Source organism: Morone saxatilis, unplaced genomic scaffold (genome assembly GCF_004916995.1).
Source record: "Morone saxatilis isolate NCDOM2014 unplaced genomic scaffold, NCSU_SB_2.0 Contig24, whole genome shotgun sequence".
In the NCBI taxonomy this organism is placed as follows: domain Eukaryota; kingdom Metazoa; phylum Chordata; class Actinopteri; family Moronidae; genus Morone; species Morone saxatilis.
The window spans coordinates 25,698,901-25,720,971 of NW_023339807.1; the positions used below are offsets into that span (position 1 = coordinate 25,698,901).

Below are 22,071 nucleotides of genomic sequence, written 5' to 3' on the forward strand. Positions count from 1 at the left end.
AGAAAGATGTTTTCACATTCATCTGCTGAAGTTTCTCTGTGCTCACTGAAAATCTGATTTTAAGGTGTGGGGCCTACGAGGATGATTTGTGACATCACAAATAGTTTGTAAGTTCATCCCTGTTCCAGTATCTTATACAAGTGTGATCCACCAGTGGACACTGAGAATGGACTTTACAGTGAAGTAGGAGACATCTTGTGTCCAGCAGGAAAACTTGAACACAATTTGTATATTAACATATTCTGGATTTTTTTAATGTAGTAGAAGAAGCAAATTACTTTTTGAATGTGGAAATTATACTTTTTTTGCAGAAAAACAAAAAACAATGTTTAGTTCTTGTACCTTTGTTAAACAGCAACATTTAAAGTAACATCAACCAAATCCATTAGACAGCACTTAACTGAAAACAAAAGAGCTTAACGTTGCTTCAGTATATTTTTCATTCTAACCAAGGTTGTAGCTGTGAAGACGTGTGTCTCCTAATGATTAGAGCGTGGAAGAAAATATTAAAGCTCCTGTGTGTGTGTTGAAACTTTATTACTTTGGCGACCTCTTGTGGTAGTTTCAAACAAGTTTGGTAGACAGTTTATGGCACTCAGTAGGGAATCCCTTCACTTCTCAAAGACCAGTATTCCATTAGAAACAGTCAAAGGAGGATACACTCTAAACCCAACTATACCTGCAACACAGTGATAGTAAAGGCAAACTCCTGTCGAGGCTGCAGCTTTTGCAATTTGGAGGTTTTACACTGAAGGATTCTATAGTTAGAAGATTCAAACTGCTTAAATATACCAAAAAGTGTCAGGAAGAAAGCAAAGTCAACTACAGTATATCTGATCAGACATTTTAGTGTTAATAAGGAGTTATATGATCATGGAATATATATCAAACATTTTTAATGCCATACAGTTAAATCAATAGGCAACGTGTAACAACAGTAAAAGTCCAGACTACAATAAAAAATTACATTTTATTTCTCCTTCTTCATTGGATCCATTTTTATTATATAATTTGTTAGCGTTCATTAGATCAACAATTAATGTCACCTGCAGTGTTACTTACTGTCATATTGTCTGTTACAAAATTAGACTCTCTGATTAGGATACTGTATGCTAATACACATCTGGCCAAATACAGATATACAGTTCATAATAGCACACCATACAACAAACTTGGTGTTAGAGACACCTGAATAAAAAGCACCAGAGAACGAGCAGTCAGTGATCTGCACTCTTAAAAAAGATACCATGTGTGCACACAGAGAGTTAGGTGGTTCAACTTAGTGTGGGTGGGATCAGGTTTATTCCCTGTTGGTAATTTCTCTCCATCTAAAAATAATAATAATAATAATAATAACAATAATAAAAGAATTGAAGGTATGCAGTCTCTTAAAACAGCGGTTGAATTTTCAGCACATCTGTTTTTTTTATTACTACTCACATTACAGCTGCACTTCCAAAATATAAAGGTGTACTTGAGAATATTCTTTTAGCAACATAAAACATAGTGAGCAAGCAAAGAGAAAAAAAAAGAAATGAGCTTGACGCCTTCAGTACCAACAATTACTGCATATGTACCGAATTTCCACCTGGTATTAAAATATGATCTGTATATTTATAGTCGGCAAATGTGAGCGTATTGGAAATCTAGGGTTATATGTTAATACCAAGTGGAAACAGGATTATTTATGTCAAATGTTGTTTACTTGAAAATTTAAACTTCCATGTTTCACTGCCATTTGTAAGGGTCAAAATGCAATGTTTGTTGTTCTTTCCACATCCTGTGTAGCTGTGATGTAGTTTTGCACTATATTACAGTACAGCAGTGCTTTTACATTAAATGCACAAATCTTTTTCAAGAGTGCAGTCTGTGGGAAATTATGTGTCTCGGACTGGGACAGTTCTCAACATTGATGCCGATCCCAAGAAAAGTAAAAACAAGGAATCTTCCAGATTTTAAGTACAACAGGTTAAACTGCAAACTTACACATTAATCTGGTTCATATACGTTAAACTACGGCGTGTGCGGCTCCTGCAGTCAAATTCATGAATTCAACGTTGTCATTCAATGATCTTTTCTTAAAGAACAGTAATGTTTAGATACAAAATGGTTGCTGATTATGAAAGTAAAGCACATCACATATCACTGCTGTGTAAGTAAGTAAAGTAAGTATGCTGTAAAAGACATAATTATATATTTTTTAAATATTTCTGAATCCCTTAAAGACCCATATGCTGCTTGGGACATAATCCTTCCTATCACCTACTTTGTACTTGATTTACATAATATAGCCTTTATTTAATTTAGTTTATTCAGGGTAATACAGACTGATAAAACATACATTTACGTGATTAACTTGTTTTTTAAGCATGATCAGAATGGTCTCAGAAATATTAAGAACTTAGGGCTCGTATACATTTCGTAAATTAGATTCTAGGTCTTTTATATTCACATTGAAGTTGTCCTTCTGTGTGGAAGTCAAAAGATAAGAGAGGATCTTGAAACTGTACGTACTGAAAAACAAAAATGTTTTATGAACAAACAGAAAGCCTTTCGATCCAAAAAGGAAGATGGATGTTAAATCAACACTGTTGGATCCTGGAGGATCCTCAAGTTTCAGAAGAATTATTTTGAGAGTCATTGTTTCAGAGATGTCTAGATCAAGAGTGTTTTTCGCTTCAACAGGTCCAATGACCAAATTCACCTTAACCTTCCATAACTTTTGCGACAACTTTCTCCAGTAATGAAAAACCATTTGGACTACATGACTGTAAACACTGTGGCCTTGAGATGACTTTAATATGAAAGATTAGTTTTATACAGTTTAACTTAATGCAGAAACGGGACTGGAAACGTCTTTTGAGACACAAGAAAAGGAGGAAAAGAGGAGATGGAAACTTGTTTTACAAAAAAGGCAGGATGGCTTTAGACATGCCACTTAATGTCCCAGAACAGAGGAGCTGTTGTCTCTGTGGTTGTGCTCATGACCTCCATGGCCTCCACGACCGCCTCGTACTGGTAAGGATGTGAGGTATCTGAGTCTTCTTCCATCGAATGGGCTAAAGGTGGGAGACAAATAGAAAAGTAAAGGATCACAGCCTCTTTTTATTTAGGAGAGTGTGTTTGTGTGAACCTTTGTAAGAAAGGACACAATGTCTTGAAAGAGTATTCCACCGTTACACATTTTAAAAAGTCAATTTGGATTTCTCTTGTTTGGACTATTTTTTTTGTTGGACTCTGATAGTGTTTGTTGGTTATTCTGTTTACATTCTTGTTTGTACTGTCTGCGTTTTGGGTCCTGAGTTGTGACCCCTCATCAAGGTCAGCCAGTTAATGCACTTACTTGGCATGCAGGTAATCAGAGGCTGCTCCCATTGGCCGCCAGGCAGGCACTTGATTACAGGATTCAGTTTCTGCACAAAACCCTCCTCACAGTAGTACCGCACCTTGGTGTTGGTCTCATAGCGCAAACGCTTCTTCCCAAACACCTTAGCATTGGGAACCTTTGGGGGCTCGCCACAGGATGCTGTTAGATGGAAGAAAAATGGAGAGACAACTTTGCTTCTTAGATCCCTAACACTAGTGCTGATTTAAAAAAGAGACCTTAGACAAGGTGCAGCTCAAATGAAGTGAACTCACAGACGCCCTTCTTGCAGGTGTAGGACAGGTGGTAGTTGCACGGCACGTCGCTCCAGCAGCCGCCGTCGTGCCACACCATCACCGCACAGTCCTCACCAGAGAGGAAGTAGCTGTCGGGCTGGCCTTTGTACCAGTTCTCGTAGAGCTGACAGAGACCAGAACGGATTAAAACAGTCATATAAAAGACATATAAACAACTTTTAATCTCATCAATGATGATTTTAATGTTTTAATAAACTGACGCAAGACAGTGAAATGAGACAGCTTAGACAATCTCAAATCAAAATCAAAATCAAATCTTCGAGGGTTTACACCTTAAAACTAAACTTACCAAACTGTAGGTCTCACAAGTTTGATCAAAACACACAAGGTCAAAACAAGTCACAGACACTCACCAGAGGGTTCCCGTCCGACCAGCGGAAGTCTCCCTCAATGGTTCTGTCATTTAGTCCGATCCACTGATATTCTCTGTATTTGTCTAAAAATTAAAAGGTATGAAGAGGGAAAATAAGAGAGGCATCCCTGTATTGTAGCTATGTAGATAAAGCAAGTCAAATGTATTTATAGCACCTTTCTACATTAGATGCCACTAAGATATAAAAGAGACACAATATAAAAGTCATAAATGAAATGGGAATAGGCTACACTTAACTTTAACAGCTTAATACACTTGATGCTAAACAAATATACTTTTGATGAGTTGGAATGAGTGGATAAAGACTACCGTTACAACAATATAAAGTGTCAGTCCATAGGAGCCATAGCAACTGCCCGCAGACTCCAAAGGAATGTCAGATTACTATCTCATCGCCTCACTGCCAGATGAAATACCAACACTAACTTCAAAACCGTGGCATTTTCTAGTTAAAACACAGATTCAATAAGAGGGAAGACATGAAAGGCCGTTGTTGTGTCTTGTCTGGACCATTTTGAGAGGCCTCGTCGTTAAAACAAACTCTTCACTTTGAATTTTTTAAGAGTCTGAATTTGAAGAATGTTAAGATGAAAGATCACTGGTTTGATATCTTCTGAGAGAAATGAGTCATTTAGCAAAAAAAAATTAAAGGTTACTTTTAATGGTTATGTGTATAATGTTTTATGACATTTTTCAATCATTTCATATTTCACTGTGGAAAACAGTTAATCATAGGCCACCGTGCCATCATACATCATGATGTCCAAGTAAGCTAATTGTTTCTGACAATAAAGCTTGAAGATCGGCACCTAACCAACCAATTTTCAATGACAAAACGATAAAGGTGATCAATGCGAGCCTCATTCTAAAAAAGCGTGGTATACTTTTTTTAATAATCAAGTGATTGTGCTTCTTAAAAAATTGTAATTGGTTGGGTTAAACCAACTACTGAACTACATTTTCACAGCACAAATTACAGTGTAAATGCTCATCTTCTTCACATTCATTTGAAATACAAGGTGGTGAACACATTTATTTCCTAACTAGCCAAGATGTGTTTCCTGTGCTCCAAGAAATCGCATCTAACTCAGAAAATCAGATTATTTTTGCCTCCAGGTCACTAGAATCTAAGTGGAGTGGAGAGTTTCAGTTTTACCATTGATGTAGTCCTGCTCTTCGGGGGTCATGACAGAAATGAGATGTCCACCACACATGCGACAGTGCTGCTCAGCCACCTCCCAGCTCTGCCTCTTGGTAAAGTGACGATAGCAAAATCCCTGGAACTTCTCCCAGCCGGGTTCACACGCCTCCAGGTCTGAACAGGTCAGACACAGATTAAATGAGAAAGGAGAGGCAAAGTATTTCCTAATATTTGGAAGATTTTGTGATTATATGTTGACACTCAACCTGTCTGGCACAACTCTCCTCCATAACCAGGCAAGCAAAGGCACCTTGTTGATTCACCGTCGACACAAGTGCCTCCATTCAAACAGGGGTTCTCCAGGCAGGAGTCTGCAGCTGTGTGGAGATGGTGGTGCTTATTAACAGCAGGGTTGGGAGGGTCACTTTAAAAATGTAATCTGATACATTTAATCAACTAATTACCTGTTACCTAATCCAAGTATTACAATATTAAGGTAACATCACTTGATTACTTTCTGTTACTTTTGGATGATCAATTTGTAATCCTGCTAATAATCCCCATTTTTACTAAAGGTAACTAATCTAATTACATCTTTTTTCTGTAAATGTAATAGATTAGTTACTGTTTTTGTATCCTGATTACATAACTCAATTACATGTAATCTGTTACTCCTCAAGCCTAATTAACAGAATTCCATGCAATTCAAAGCAGATGTTTTTGTTCAGTATCAGATATTCAAATCTATCTATTAAAATAATACAATTTGAGAAGAAACTGTGTGGAGATAATAATAACCAAGCCTACAATTAAACCTTTATTATCATTTATTTAATTAGATTTATTTATCAGGGACTATTAAAAACTGTAATCTTATACTTTGTAACATATTTAGCTACTAGCTATTTTCCATCTGAATGGGAATTATATTCTATACTTTCATGCAAACAATTATTTGATCAGACTTTTTTCAGACAACAGCATTTTTTTTCCCTCAAAGGATGAAATACCCTTTACTGACATTTATAACCATTTTTCACAATCATTTTCAAATGAAATGCTGGGAGGCACCAGCAGAGGGAGCTGTTATATCAGGTATGGGACCCACTTCTTAGTTACATGTTCCAGCATCAATGTTAAAATCCATTATATGTAAGTACAATAAATATTTTGTTGTAATAATTTGAAAAAGAATCACATTACATATTACTTACAACAAAGTTTTAAGAGTCTGTAGTGAGAGACGGAGAAAGGACAGACATCACAGTGATTTCATGCTTGTACAACAAAGAAAACATTTACACCCAAATCAACTTAAAGACAGCACCTATATTTATTTATTTACATACTATTTACAACTTTACAAAGGAATACAAAAATTAACTTCAGCACAGATGGACTTTGGCAAGCACTTTTTCACCATGCTAGGCAACTATTCAGGCCTTTATATCTTCAAGTAATTTTGGTGATTTTGGTTACAAGTTAGAATTTGTGTCTCTGAAAGCTCAGTTTTTATGCCCTGCACTTTTCTGCTTTTTCATATTGTCAAAATGCTTTACTACCTGCCTTATCTGCCCCTTTTTTTCAAGTCCTTTTTGAATAGGCATGGCCATGTCAATTTTATGCTTAAAGTGAATAAACTAGTAAAATATATAAATTACTGAACTCAATTTTTCAATCTAAAACAAACAATCTAACAATCTAAAAATGGATAATGCAACCCATCTTGAGTAACACAGTGAAGAGCTTGCTGTGTGTTATCCTGCAAGAATTAATCCAAAACGGGAAGCTAATCTCACACACAATCTTACAGTGCTTAGTCAGCACGAGCTGCTAAATTGCAGCGTCCGATAAATCTCTTTCCTGATTGGGCATTTTCAGAAACAAGTGTTGCCTCTGCCTTCCCAAATCAGCATTAAAGCATACTAACACCAGCTGCTGTTTGTTATCATCAAACGACCAGTACTTGGTTATGGAGCACAGGTACCTGAAAGGCTTGCAGCAGAGACTTTGGCAGCAGGCAGGGAGGCAGCCATCGCCGTCTGCTCCTTGCCACCTTTTGCAAAATACTCCGGGAACACGGTGGGAGCAGTGACGGTCACATCGCTGCTGTCGGCGCTGAGTGTTGGACTGTTGGTTTCCTCCTCATCTGGACGCCATGTGCATATTTTAACTGAAGGCTCATCTGTGCTGGTCTCGCCCTCGCCTCCCTCTGATCCATGTTCTGCTGAGACAGTTTTATTATATATTCAAGTTATTTCTAAATGCAGCCATTTCAACTTTAGGGGCCTTTTAGACAATGGTACTGGACTATATTGACACTGTCATGTCAAGTTATATTAAAGATACATACATCTCACAAAATCAAATAAAAGCAAAAAAAACAACATTATCCCAAATGTTTCCAAAAATACGAGATACGTCGCATACCTCAGAGAGTGAGGAAGGAAGTCGGCAAATGTAAATAAAACTTTAATAAATTACCTCATATGTGAGAAATTTCTGCTATTATTATCAGCAATGATCCATGATTATAAACCATGATCCCACGCAACTTTGCAACGTCAGAGACTCCCTAGTGGCAGAAATTAAATACTGTGCCCTTAAACTCACCATTGATGCTGCTGGTGGTGATCTCAGACACGACCTCTTGCTCTTTAGAGACATCATCAGATACCTCAGCGACAGGAGGCTCGGCGCTGTATTCCCGATCAGAGCGAGACTCTTGCGGTATGGGGGAAGAAGGCTCTGGTTCCCAGCCGGGGGTGAGGGTCAGGTGAGGGATCAGTGTGATTTTTACATCTGATGGAGGAGATGTGTCAACCTCACCATCAGTTTCCCCAGAAGTATGAACTGATGAGAGAGTTGGATTTGTCAACAGGAGTCCTTGTTTCACTTCTGGGTTTTCTCCAGATGACTCACCGGATCCCTCTCTGGCATCTTGTTCCCTCCCCTCCGGACCGCTGTCTGTGGTATTTTGGGTTGTGCTGAAGAATTCTTCTGGGCTTTCTCCTAATCCCTCCTGCTCAAGTTTGTCCTGGATGTCCTCCAGAGGTCCGGCCCCAGATGAAGCATTGCTTTCAGGTATGAAGGTTATAATCTCTGGGGAGCTGGCTTCAACCTCCACTGAGGGGGGAGACAGTGTTACAGATACAGGGGACGTCAACAAAGTGACCGTATCGCTGTTTAGGACAGGACCGTTTACAGTGGAGCCTGAGTCATCTGTGGCTGTGATGACCTCTGCTGTTGGGATTTCTGCAGGATGGATGAGTGCATTCTGGTCAGTTGAATAATCCGGTGCTGCCTCCTCTGAAGTGCTATTGGATTCGTCGTCATCATGATGGTCGTCTGGGATGGGTGACTCTACAGTTACACCTGGGTGCTCTTGAGTAGGATAGTAACATGTCAAAAAAGGGATCATCTGAAACTATATGTTAAAAAATATCTTATTTCTTTTTAAAGGTAATTTAGTTTAAAAAATGGACAACAACGGCAGGAAATAAAATCAGAAATACGCTGTCCCAATTACAAGTTGTGCAATAGAGGATTTTTAGTCTGTGATTTAAAGACATTTACTTACATAATACCTAAGTTTACAGTTTATATATTTTTCCAGAGTGCATATATTCTCCCATGGTCGCCAGCGTCCTCAGCTCCCTAACCCTAACCCTAGGACTGGGGAACACCGGACCCTTTGTCATGTCTCATCAGCTATGTTTCATATAAATCTGGGAAAACATAGGACCCTGGGAACATAAAAATGACACATTTTTCATCTAGTGCCAGAAACTCATCAGATTTTACACTTTCATCTACTACACTTATTTATTTACTTACTCTGTAACTGATGCCAGAATTCCTGTCAGCCTTGGCTTTAGTTTGACATTAACACTAACAGAGCATATGTCAACATTAACGTGTTACACAAACATGCTAAATGTCAAATTACTCTGAGATGTTCTAAAATGTCCATGGTACAGAGAATAAACTGAATTTAGGCAACAAAACAGCACCACCATCAGGTCAAATTCACTTCATTTACATTTTACCAATCAGTGGTAAGGATGTAATAGTTTTGGTTTCTAGTGTATAATGAGAATTATACCTTCACACTGTCACTAGCAATGGAGAAGCCTCTGAAATAGACCTGATAGTTGATAATAGTCAAATATTAAGTCACTATAACATCCTAACTTTAATACTCACTGTATACTTACCTGAATCAGAGGTAGGGACCAGTTCAGAGGTGGCAGAGGTGTCCATACCAACCAAACTTTTAGTCACAGAGTCTTGTGTTTCCTCATCTAAAACCGGGTTTGTACTACCGTGTCCACACTCCTCTCCTGTTGGATGGTTCTCAGACGTACTGCTGTCAAAAGATGGCAACAGGGTTGTGGAGTGAACATCTGCTTCCTCAGTGTGGGGTGATGTAGTCAGCGCCGATATTTCCTCAACAGTACCAGTGCTGGCCTCTTCCGGCTGTACCGAAACATCGTAAGAGGTGCTCAAGTAGACAAGCTCAGTTTCAGAGGAGTGTTCCAAGTGGACATCTGGAGTGTGGTCCTCTTGTAAAACAGGAAGATCACCTTCCTGAGGAACCTCTGGAGAGCTGCTGAGGAGCTCATTTGAATCAGGTCCAGATGTTGCATTAAGACCTGGCATATCTAGGCTTTCAGTCACAGAAAGATGAGGCTCTGAGGTCTTTCCATTCTCCGAAGTTGTCGGATCAGTTGTGGGTAAAGTGGAGTTTTCACCAACAGTTACTACGGCATCAGCCTTTGGAGAAGTTGTTGGTACGTGAGACTCTTCATGATCTGTGTCTGGGTTTTCTTCAGGTGCTGGCTGATAGGACTCTGGGTAGATTACCTTCTCTATTACCTCACTGATATCCTCTGTGGACAAGTGCACTTGGTGCTCAGATGGAGGAGTGACTGACTGATGAAGATCTAAGGTCAGCAATGCTTCCTTGTCATAACCCAATGTCGGGAACTGAACCTCCACAGGGCCCTGCTTTACAGGATTGGCCGTGTGGGCATGTTGGACCTCCTCGCTCCCCATAGCTGTCACCTCATTCAGGCTGAACTCCTCCTCTGCAGGATTAGTTAAGAAAACAATGTCCTGGCCAATGTCCTCTTGCTCAGTGGCAAGAAAATCCTGAGGGGGTTCTGTGTGAGGGACATTATCGCCTGAAATAAAGAGCAGAATTAGAAAATGTTATTTGGTTGAGAGTGTAGAAGGAAAGCCTCAAACTAATCATAGTATATTTGGTTAAACATACTATAAGGAGTGTTTAACTGGTTATGAAACAGGTCTTAATTTAATACTAATGTCTCTATATCAGAAACACTACATCTTTTGTCAACAGAGGCCGCCAGAATCAACCCAAAAGAAAAGTTCCTTGTAGCTGTTTAAGTAGGCAAGATTGGTACAAATATGGTGCCAAATGTATAGCCTACAGAAGCAATGGTAATGGACCTGTACTTGTATAGCGCCTTTCTAGTCTTCTGACCACTCAAAGTGCTTTTACACTGCACACACATTCATTCAGCGATGGCAAAGCCCATCGAACAGAAACTTACTCATTCATACACATTCACACACCGTTGCACAGCAGCAGCAAATTAACTGTCTAATAAAAAACATCAACTTTCATTTTGCATGCTATCGCAAGCATGCAAAATGACATTCATTTGATATATCGACCACATTTTTTTAATTTTACACACATGAGCTCCCAAAGCATCCTTGATAAAATAAAGGGAGCAAGGCAAGGCAGTTGGACCATTCTTGGCTAAATGTGGTCATCCAGCTGAAACACTACTTAAATGATGGTATTTCAGATGTCCACAAGAACGCAGACTGAGAAAGGCCTTGTTTCCCCCTTATAACCTTCTCCGAATGTGTAATATTTTTTAGATGAGGTACAACCATCCAGTGTTTCACAGGAAAAAAGATTAGAGAAAAGTCATGAAATAAAGAATAGAAGAACTATAGGCAGGATTGCAGGTCAACTCATGGATGCAGAAAATAAACCAAGACACTTAACAAACACAAGACTGTCCACTTACTTCTGAAGCAGTACACATCATGTCGAGTGTAAACCTCTGGGAAGCCCGTCTGATTGCTGTAGCGATAGACAGTTCTGACCCCGGGTTCACCACCTCCACAGCGTTCTCTGGGGGTGACGATGGGATACCGCACACTCCCGTCTGCCAGCCAACCCGGACTGCAGTGGTTCAGCCCGTCATTCCAGGCTGCATATAGCTGAGCTGTGGTGGTCAGCTCGGCCCCATGACTCAGGCAGTAGGCCTTGGCCTCCCAGAAGGTGAAACGCTGGGGGGCGGTGCCATGGAACACTTCCCCTTTACACATGTGATGTGAAGTTTCATTTTAAGTAAAGGTTTTGGTAAACCAGCCAGGTAGTTGCTAAAATTACATTAATGAGAAGCTTTTTTTCTTGTTCTTTTTTTTAATTTGTTTTATGTTACTAAACCCGCTGTCTGTCTTTCCTTTGTTGCTTGCCTCGATTTATCAAATTGTTGTGTATTTTGTGCTTGTAAACCCCCAGTTATCCTCTAAAAAATAAATAAATGCCTTTATTCTGTCAAATCACATCAGTGTTATGTTGCATCCCTTTTCACTACACACCAAACTGGAGAAAAACATTTATTTATGCACAATGTGCTCTGTGCACAAGGGCTTTGTCATGTTGAAACAATAAAGGGACAAACACAAACTGCTGACACAATGTTGGAGGCTCATTATTGTCTAAAGTATCACTGTATGTCACAGCGTTAAGATGTTATATTGAATCCGTTTTTTCCCTAGTGTTTCTACGTAACACCAAACTGGAAAAACTTTTCAAACAATCTGATCCAGATTATAAAAAATATTATATATATTATATATATTATTATTACTTGTGGTCTTACCCTCAATATTCTCCACGTAGCAGTAGACGTCATACAGCTCATCAGGCTCCAACAGTCCGTAGTTCCTCACTCCTGGCAGTCCATCCATGTCCCCAAAACAGCCCTCTCTCGGCATCTGAATGGGGTATCTGTGGAAGGAAATATTGCACAGCACTGAAACACTAAGTACCTCTTCTTTCGTAATGGCAGCACTCCAAACATCACACTTGTTGCAGCTCTTCTCTGAGTGAGTGCTGAAGTGGGGAGAAATGTTTGGTTTCTGATCAGATGAGTGCCTCTCAGCCACTCGATGATCTGTGTGTTGTGATGCGCAGATGTAGAGAACATATCAAATGTTAGCTGGCTGAGTGGTCCACTATCAGCCCTCCAAGCTGACCAACCTCCATGCTGGATGAACCACAGCCACATGGTCAGTGTAGAAATGTATTGTTGTTGTTTTTGTTGAGCTGGTGGATGAAGGATTTGGACTCTTGCCAAATGTACACTAAACACCTGAGTGCCTCAAATCATAATTCTACATGACACAAAATGCTGAATTTCCAAGCTGAGAGGCCACTTGATCCAGTGTTAAGCGATGCGTGCTGTTTGACATTGGACCACGTTCTCTCAGGTGCTCACCTCACTGAGTGGTCTGAGAGCCAGCCGGCATCACACTGCTCGTATCCACTCTGGTAGGCGGCCAGGAGCTGCTCTGGAGTGGCAATTTCAGCCCCGATCTCCCCGCAGGCCTCTCTGGCCCGCTCAAAGGTAAAGGCGTAGCGGCTGGATGCATCACGATAATGGAACACCACCCCTGTAAAAACCCCAAACCACAGCTTTATAAAATTTGGCTCCTGTCGTCTTTTATGTGATCATTCTGCAAAGAAGCATTAGAGGCAAGGTGACCGTACAGTACGCAGGAAAAGTAGGTGTCTGCAGTTATGTTGCTGTTAAATGTTACATAGGTTTCCATCAACCACCTTTAATATGAATATTTTCAAGAGGACAAGATTACATAGTTAAAGAATGCAGCAGAAATTAAATATAATATGCATAACTATGTTTGTATGTATGTATTTATAACCACCTGAAAATCAGAAACATTATGTTTTTGTTACCTTAGAAGGAGTCATTTTTATCTACAGAGGGAGTGGGTCTTCTTTTACGGAGTCTGCCATGTTGAACCGCCATGTTTCTACTGTAGCCCAGATCCAGAAATGGCTCTAGATAGGGTGTTCGCATTTTTCTTTTTTTTTTGCAGCCACCATAATTTGTCCTTTGAGCTTGGATGAGTCAAAGGTTTCAGTTGGTTGCAATCTGCAATCTCACCACTAGATGCCACTAAATTCTACAAACTGATCCTTTAAGCATCAGTAAGTGCAGATAATCCTGATACATTGGGACATGGTTGGTTGGACATTGTTGCTTCCTACATAAAGTGTCATTTGTGTGTTCTCTCTCCTGAAAAAATATTCCAAAAACACATTTCCTGCCAATTTTGATACTAGGAAATTCCACCAGCTGCAACTGCCATGAATCAAAAGCTTTATCGTTATAAGCTCAGAGAAACAGGCTGAACTAAAAAGAAGTTATTTGCAGTCTTTGCAATCAAATTTGTACAAGTTGAAAAGAGGACATGAATCTGATCTGATCCTGACATCGACTTCTGGGATCAGTTAAGTATTACAAACCATTGTTGTTCATCTGAATATGAAGATCATTTACTGTATTACTAAAAATGTTGCCCAGAGACAAACACACTGATTCTACCTCAAAACACAACCAGAATCATTAATTGGATTAACAATAAATCTGGTCAGGGGAAACCATATCCAAACTGCACCGTCTACTATCTATATTTAACGCAGTCCTGATATATGAGCTCACAAATGACTGTGGTCAGAGAATCCATAATCTATTACTTGGTGGGGGTGCTGAATGAGACGACCATTCATCACAGATGTTGAGGGTGCATTGCATAACAAAGGTGCAGAAATATGAGACACAGTGGCTTTATCTATTATCCACAAGGTAATTTATTTGACCTTAATTCTCTTCACGACGTCCACTGAATTACTTTCGACTGACTGTATTGACTTACACGTGCATGTTCTGTCAATGGCATCAGACTATGTTGCTAAATTACTGCAGTTGATGTTGCTTTGAGCCCGTTTATCTCAGAGTGACTGGGTCAGATTTGTGGTAGGGTGGAGGGGTAGCAGACCTGCTTTATGTCATCAACGTTAAAGTAATCATGACATTTTTAAACCCGATATATGGGGGTACTGCATTATAATAATGTGTAACATTAGACTATGCTAAGCTTATATAAGATATCAGCTTGATATGTTGTGTCATATTAGACTATTTACTCTATATTTCCATAATAAATTAATTATTTTGCCCTTGCTTTCATTAGGGAGACTTTCTTTAAGGTTATAAAGACTATAGAGAGTAATGCCCAGCGAAGGTCTGTGACCAAAATTTATTATTTATTCTAAATAACTAAATTATCACACCTAACAGGCAGATGTGTGTGTGCACTTTGATTTAGTATATAATTTATGTATGTTAATATAATGTTTGCGTCTCTTACTTGAGAAGCAAGAAGGATAAGTATGTATTCACCAGGTTGACAAAATAGCAGCTAAACATGAAAACTGAATTAACTAATAAATTGCAATATAGCAGCCCTGCATTAATGAAACCTTTTTTCCCAGAGAGGTTTTTATTCAAGGATTCAAGATTATTTAATTGTCATTTACAATGCAGGGTTGTATAATGAGGTTCAGTTTCTTAATGCTACTAAAATAAAACTAAATGTGTTCAGTAGTGAGTATTTTAGGGGTTGTTGTACTGCATTGTATTGATCTGTTCTTGTTATTTTGTCCACCCTGTGTATATACACGTGCTGAATACAATCACAAGAACACCTTCAAGATAATTCAAGAATGTTAAATTTAGGATTTTTCACATTCAAAAAAGTCCACAAAGACGATGTAGATCCATTGCTTGAAAAAGGTGTTCTTGTTATTTTGTCCACATGTATTTTTAAAAGAAAGCATGAGAATCATTGCTAAACAGAGATATATTTTTTACTTTTTCAATATTTATTCACTACGCTGTCTGTCTCACCTTTGACCTTGACCTGAGCCACATCGTCAGCGTCCTCCAGGCCCTGCTGCACCTCGCAGCGGTAGAAGCCGCTGTCGTTCTGCCTCAGGCTCTCCAGCCGCAGGGTGAGGTCGGCGGGGGAGTAGGCGTAGTTGAGCAGCGAGGCTCTGTCTTTATAGGCCTCGCTGACTCTCACCCTGTCGCCGCGGGCCACCAGGATCTCCGTCTCTCGGCCGTGAGTGAGAACGGTCCATTTGACCCGCGGGAGGGACAGCACGGCGTGGCGGCCGTTGGTGGAGGGAGACGGCGGCGGGTGGGCCAGAGACACCAGGCAGGGTAATGTGAGAGAGCCGCCCAGGACAGCAAGTATAGGTGGGGTGGACGGGATGGTCACCTGGAGAAGCTTGGAATCATCTGAGGAGAGGCAAGCTTTAAAGTAATTGGTGACATTTTCAGAAATATGCTTAATACATAGTTTTTCTTCTCTCATGTCTGTGTGTTAAGTATGCAGCAGAAGCCAGGAGACAACCTAGCTTAGCATAAAGACTGGACGCAAGTAAAAGCAGCTAGCCAGCTAATGTGCTAATGTACTAAAGCTCACTAAATAACATGTGTTGTGTTTGTTGAATCCATAGATTATTTAAAAAGTTATACGCTGGCAAAGTTAAGTATTTCCCAAAATGTCAAACTATTCCTTTAATCTGCTTCAGAATTTATACATGCTAGATATCCAAGACCTGACATAAAAATAGTTATTATTTTTGGTGGCATTAGTGACATAAGCTACATATAACAATACATACTATACATTTATTAGCCAAAATGAAGGCCACAATTAGGTTGCAAGGCTCTACTTAGACACAGTGGTGTTTTGAGCTAATTGCTAATGTCAACATGCTCACAATGAAAATGTTAACACACTGATGTGCAGCAAGTACAGTGCAATGTTTATCATTTTGGGTTAGCGTGTTAGTGCCTGAAATGGGCTACTACTCACTGGTACCTTTGTTATTGGGCACCGCCACCTCTGGTGAGCATGGCCATAACCATGACTGAGGCCCCCGAGGTCCAGACCTCAGTATGTTTTCCGAGGAGTATACAGTAAAAGTCCTGAAATAATTGCCTGAACATACCTACTAGTTTGATGCATGCCCCCAACCCCACTAGCAAGTTCAACCTGTGTATTTCTAAAACCCTGCGTACAGCAATGCTTGAGTGGTACTCCAAAAAGAAAACAGCTCTGAAAATGTTCTTAAAATGGATGGTCTAATTTAGACACTGCCCCTTCCATAGCTAGAAAAAAAATCAGCCTCTGGGAATCATTTATGAATTTTATGGTAATCCGTCAAATAGATGTATTACTATGTATCCCTGAAACCAAAGCGTGGGCTAAAAACAACATACAGTAAATAGTGAAGAAACATGGAGGTGGAAGAAGGAGGAAAAACAAAGAGAAAAAGACAAATGGAGCATCTCATTGTTAAACCACATTGATTCATATATTCATATCTATGAAGGGGTCCCTCATTTTCCAAAAATAGCTCTCACTCTCTTAAAGCTGAGACGTTTATGAGAAGAGATTTACCTAATTTCATCCACTCATCCACTGAAACACAGACTTTATTTTGCTTTTCCAGTTTTGGAGAAAAACCCCTGCAACCAGTTATTAGAGCCAACATTGAATCAGTGTTAGACTGCAGGCAATTTTAATCACTAATTTTTGTTTCTGACTCATAGCACAAAATGACAATATTCTATGCAGATCTAAGCAGGTCAGTCAAGTTGTTGCAGTTCCCAGTGGTCACCAGCAGAGGTCACTAATTTTAAAATGTAGCTCATCTGCTTCTAAAACCCTTCAGTTCGCATTCCTCCAAATCATTTTGCTGTGTAAACTATATAATATAATGTCATTAGCTGTCAATTCTTGCTTTTATTGTGCTTCTGTTGACACAACTAAAGGAAAAAGACATTCAGCCCATCAGTTAACCTCCATTTTCTGCTGGGACACCCTTGAAAATGCCCCCCCCCCCAGAGTGCACATGTCGACAGAAACAATGAACAATGGGGAATGATTAAAGAGCACCCTGCTGCCCTTAAAAGTCAGAGGTCATGTATGATTTAATGGAGTCGTGGATGTCAGCCGTGGATGGTAACGGTGAACATGAGGGGGGCAGAGGGAGGGGTGCGTACCTGACTCGTGGTGGGGGGTAGAGGACGACGGCAGGACGAGGAGACAGATGGCCCACAGCACAGGTAGAAGCACATCCAGTCTGTGGGTTAAAGACAAGAAGGGGAGGGGGGACCACATGGTCGAACTTGAAATGACAAGAAGCTCTCTGCAGAGTTTAAGTAAATATACTTACATTTACTCCCTAATTTCACTTTCCATCATCTATTCTAGTCGGATTCAAATCTCATTGGTTACTTCGTCATCATAACAAGAAGAACTTTACATATGCTGTTACCTTGCTGAAACTTTCTGTAGGTAGAAGAAATAAAAGCAGCAGGCTTTATCTTGATGAAGATCTATGACCAAAACTTTTTTGCTTTAGGGGATCAAGTCTGGTGAGAATTTCTGGAACATGCTTCTCCAGACTGCACAGTTTGCTTGGCTCTCGATGGCTATTTCTACTATCGAGGAGATGAAAGTTTGCATATTTTCTCAGCTACAAACCCGCCTGGATCAACCAATCAGTTTGCTTAACACACAGGTCCACACGACGCATTGCTGTTTGTCTGCTCCTTTGTGAGCTTATGGCACCTACAGTTAGCCATAAATCTCTTCTCTGCAGAGATGTCTACGTGTATATTCTCAGAAGCATAATTCCGCTTTAACAAAGACTTTCTATGTTTCAAAGCCTGATATATGTTCTTCCTCTGTGCCATGGAGCTCCAAAAACTTAACTGAACTGTACTGTTGCACTGGGTGACATGACCCTTCAGGTGACAGCCTGTTTTCAGCTTTGTAGCAATGCATCAAGCTTATCCAAGAGGTTGTTATTGAATTTATTTAGAATTTTCCCAAAACATAAAGAAACACTTCATTTATCAGTTTATCACAAACATCAAATATTTCCAGACTAAGAAACTGATTTATTAGTTTAGTTTTGACTCCTTCACTCTCTGACATGAATTCATACTTTAGCTTGAAAACTTTTTTACAAAACTTTGTTAGGCTTTTTATATTTTGTCGTTTCCATCAACCTTTTCAACTGCCATACTTAAAAATACAACTAATGGTACAACCAATTAATAATCAAATTGTAACAATCACCCCATAATAACAATCCATGGCTTGCAGTATATGATGGGATTATGAAATAAATAGACTGTCTATTAATTATGAAATACAAAGAAACATGATCAAAATACAATCATCCCAACAATAATGTTGTTGTTGACATATTAATGTGTGTTTATGTGTGTGCGTGTGTGCAGACAGACAGACTGAGGGACTGCCTGTGTGTCCTTGGAGCTCTCTGTGAGTCAGACTTCAGGAGCTGCAGAGTGTGATCGGAATTCTGATTCCCTCAAAACTCCCTGGAGGGTCGGACTGAAGCCCAACCTCCAACTTAACTAGATTTACCATTATTACCACTCCTTTTCTCCTCCACTATATTCACTTTTTACTTTTTTCTATCCTGTTTTATGTTTCTCTGTATAGCTATGTTAACACTGGGATATGTTTTCTCTACTCTGCTTCTCACAACGGTGGCTGACAAACATGCTGAGCAACCACCTCAAACTGTGTTTAGAAAGGCTTTGATCAAACAAAAGAAAATCTTTATATTACCAGAAATCTGCATGAGGCAACTGCAACACAATTTAATATCACCAAATGTATGCTATATGAATGCTTAAAAGAAGAGTATTCTTTGTTAATGTGTGCTTGATTGACAGGTGTGGCAGTCTATCGTCCCATTGAACATGATTATTGACAGTTCAGCTCCACTCAGGCTTCCTCCCCTTTGTTTAGATTGGATTAGACTTTATTTACTCCAAGAAATCGAAATTTGTGTGATATCTTGTATGTTTTACAGCCCCCCAAAATTGTCCTGCAGCTGCATACAGGATGTGTTTAATTGCAAAAAACTTTGGTATAAAAGATGTAATCCACTAATTCTACATTAATCATTTAAAGGAAAACAATGATTCAGAACATACTGAGTGTACAGATGAACACATTGGGACACCATAGACTGTATATAGTACCTATATAGGTTCTTGAAGAGCCATTGAGCTCAGTGTGGTCGGCTGTGTTGATCTTGGCAGTCCTGGCTCCAGGTAATCCAAAGAGGTGGAGCGCGGGGGGAGCTAAGGCGGGCTGAATGAAGCCAAACCAAAAACAGCCACTTGTGATGGCCGTAACTTGTCACTCAAAGCAGCCACGCCCTCAATTATGCATAACTTTAAGTCTCAATATAATTTAAACGGGTGAAACTAATCTATTAACTATTCACCCCCTGTACAGTTGTCATGAACGGGGTATTTAGCTATAGAGACTGAAACTGTTTTTTGAACCTCGCTGTAAACATGTTAATTACTGCTGTAAAGTTGGACATTTTAATATTTGGCCTTATGGAGATTGACTCACTGCTGGAACCAGCCTCAAGTGGCCGTTAGAGAAACTGCAGTTTTTGTAACTTCTGTGTAGGCCACTTCAGTTAGACCAAAGTTTTCAGTTGTCACTTTGTAACTATCCGTAGCAGAATTTAAGGCAATATTGCACAACATGATGCAAATGTGTTAATCTGTGCATTGTTTGGAAGCATATATGTGGAGCTTTTCATTGACAGGGCATCCCATTGGTTAGCATTCATCATTAATCATTTACACAACTTCAACAGACTCAACCAGAGCCCTCACACAACGGCAACACGGGGCATAGGGCACCACTTTTCTTCACACTTTTTGTTTGCTTGGGGCTTTTTTACAGCTCTTCATCTCTGTGTCCAGCGGAGGCATGCCCCTTTCCGCTAGAGCAACAGTTCCTCAAAACGTGTGAGCACGTCCCTGCCTCAAACTATTTCAGAGCAGAGCATCACATTTCACTGCCTGACCCCAAAAGAGCTGTGTGTTTATTTCAAGTTCTTCTTGTCCCTGTGTCACTCAACAAATCTTCGTTCCTAGGGAAGAAGCAGGAAGTGAATAAATGATCAGAGGCTCCAGCTGGAGAAATGAAAAATAAATAGCAGTAGAGACTGTGAGCTGCGAACTGTGAGAAAGTCTACTTTTTGTGTGTTTGCGGCTGACGAAACCCTATTTGTCAGTTCATCCAGGCACAAACAAACCAAAACCAACAGAGAACAGCTGGTGACCTCCGACACCTCACTGACTCCTTACCAACGCGGGCGAGACATGACAGAGCTTCACCTGCAGGCCTGAATTAACAAGCAGTTTACCTGGGGGAAGTAAATCCAGACTCTTTAATCTTTTATACAAGCTCTTTTACAAGGAGCCTGTGGAGAGCAGAGAGGATGAGTGTGGGAATCTAAGTGGGAAATCACAGACATGTACTGTATGTCAATGAGCGCTTCCCTTTGACTGAAAGGAGAATCAAAGTTGAAATGACGAAGGAAATTGAAGTTTGTTTCGTGGTTCTCAGCAGAGACACATTTCTAATCAAAACAGGATTAATAAATAATCACTCAGCAGCTTTTTAATGCCTAAATTTGGCTCCGTCATTCCAAAATGAAAGCTCTGAAAACAGAAATGCCACTTGGGATAAAGCTGGCTGTTCAAATCATTTCACTGAACAGAGCTGCAGACAGACAGATGCCCATGTACATAAGATTTAAATGTGATATATAACAAATTACTTTTTTGTGTGAGAAGAGTTGAGAAAGTTACTGAGTAGCATTCATATGAAAACAGTAAATATTACCATTTCTAAACCTTTTTATAAAGATCCCTTACTCTTGGTCGTTAAATAATTTGTACCAACATATAGGATGTAGCGAGTGGGACATTTTACAGATGAAAAATCAACTTGTGAGCGCTCTCTAGTGGACAAACTGTGTAATAGAGACATAGTTTCTAAATGACCTCAGACCAGGGACGCTGGAAGTCAATCAGAGTTAGGGGTTGCTGAGAGAAAGCCGTGTATATAATGACCTTATACTAAACACTAAATGCATGACATNATGTTTTCATTATGCCAGATTGTTTGGAGGTGCTGGAGCCCCCTCAGGACCCCTACTTCCAGCAACCATATCTCAAACGTGTCTTTGACATTTCTGTACTGACATTTGTTGTTCAACCAATGCCGAAATACTTTCAATTGTGTCATCCAGATGAATTTTTCGGTCAGACCAGATTGTAAATAACAACAACACAACTATTAAACTAAAGCATGAGGTTCTTTTAAAATAGACAAGTAACTTTGGTCAGTATTTCCAAAAGTTAGAATAAAAGAGACGCTCGATGGATGAATGAGCAAATCAACTGTCAACCTGTCAGCTTCCTGTCATACTGGTTTCAGTTGCTCTCTACATCACATGGACATAATTCCTCTTGACAATCCTCCACCAATGTCTGACTATTCAAATCTAACAATCCCTTCATTTCAAACTCATCAGCTATCTGTCTGACTCACTGTTTCGCTTTCTAACACACACACACACGATGAGAGAGAGAGGTTTTCCTATGGGGAGGCAGAGGCGGCAGAGGACGCATCCCAGGCAACATCAGAAGTGCAAAGACAGGCATCACAAGTGGCTGAATAGTCAATGACTTCACCTTGAGGGAAAAGGCGGCGGGGGCCAAGAGAGAGGATGTTTGACCGCTCAGTTTGCCAGGAAAGGTCATTTGAGGCTGGGAGGGAAGAGGGAGGGGTGAGGAGGAGGAGGAGG

At 39.9% G+C, this 22,071-nt stretch overlaps 1 protein-coding gene across 2 annotated transcripts in view; it reads right to left on the reverse strand.

Moving 5' to 3' along the window:
* Window positions 1-1,547: 1,547 nt before the first annotated feature.
* The window catches only part of bcan (brevican), a 24,955-nt gene continuing 4,431 nt past the window's right edge, over window positions 1,548-22,071 (reverse strand). Inside the window, exons 2-15 of one of the 2 annotated variants that reach the window (XM_035673109.1) lie at window positions 17,411-17,490; window positions 15,242-15,634; window positions 12,746-12,920; window positions 12,128-12,255; window positions 11,264-11,557; window positions 9,413-10,381; window positions 7,809-8,579; window positions 7,183-7,419; window positions 5,462-5,572; window positions 5,211-5,369; window positions 4,035-4,117; window positions 3,640-3,784; window positions 3,344-3,526; window positions 1,548-3,059 (exon numbers count right to left, since the gene is read on the reverse strand). In XM_035673109.1, the coding sequence (XP_035529002.1) occupies window positions 2,926-3,059; window positions 3,344-3,526; window positions 3,640-3,784; window positions 4,035-4,117; window positions 5,211-5,369; window positions 5,462-5,572; window positions 7,183-7,419; window positions 7,809-8,579; window positions 9,413-10,381; window positions 11,264-11,557; window positions 12,128-12,255; window positions 12,746-12,920; window positions 15,242-15,634; window positions 17,411-17,490 (3,862 nt within the window). In that variant the 3' untranslated portion in view covers window positions 1,548-2,925. Of the gene's footprint in view, window positions 3,060-3,343; window positions 3,527-3,639; window positions 3,785-4,034; window positions 4,118-5,210; window positions 5,370-5,461; window positions 5,573-7,182; window positions 7,420-7,808; window positions 8,580-9,412; window positions 10,382-11,263; window positions 11,558-12,127; window positions 12,256-12,745; window positions 12,921-15,241; window positions 15,650-17,410; window positions 17,491-22,071 lie in introns of both variants that reach the window. The other variant, XM_035673108.1, reaches the window with a different exon arrangement.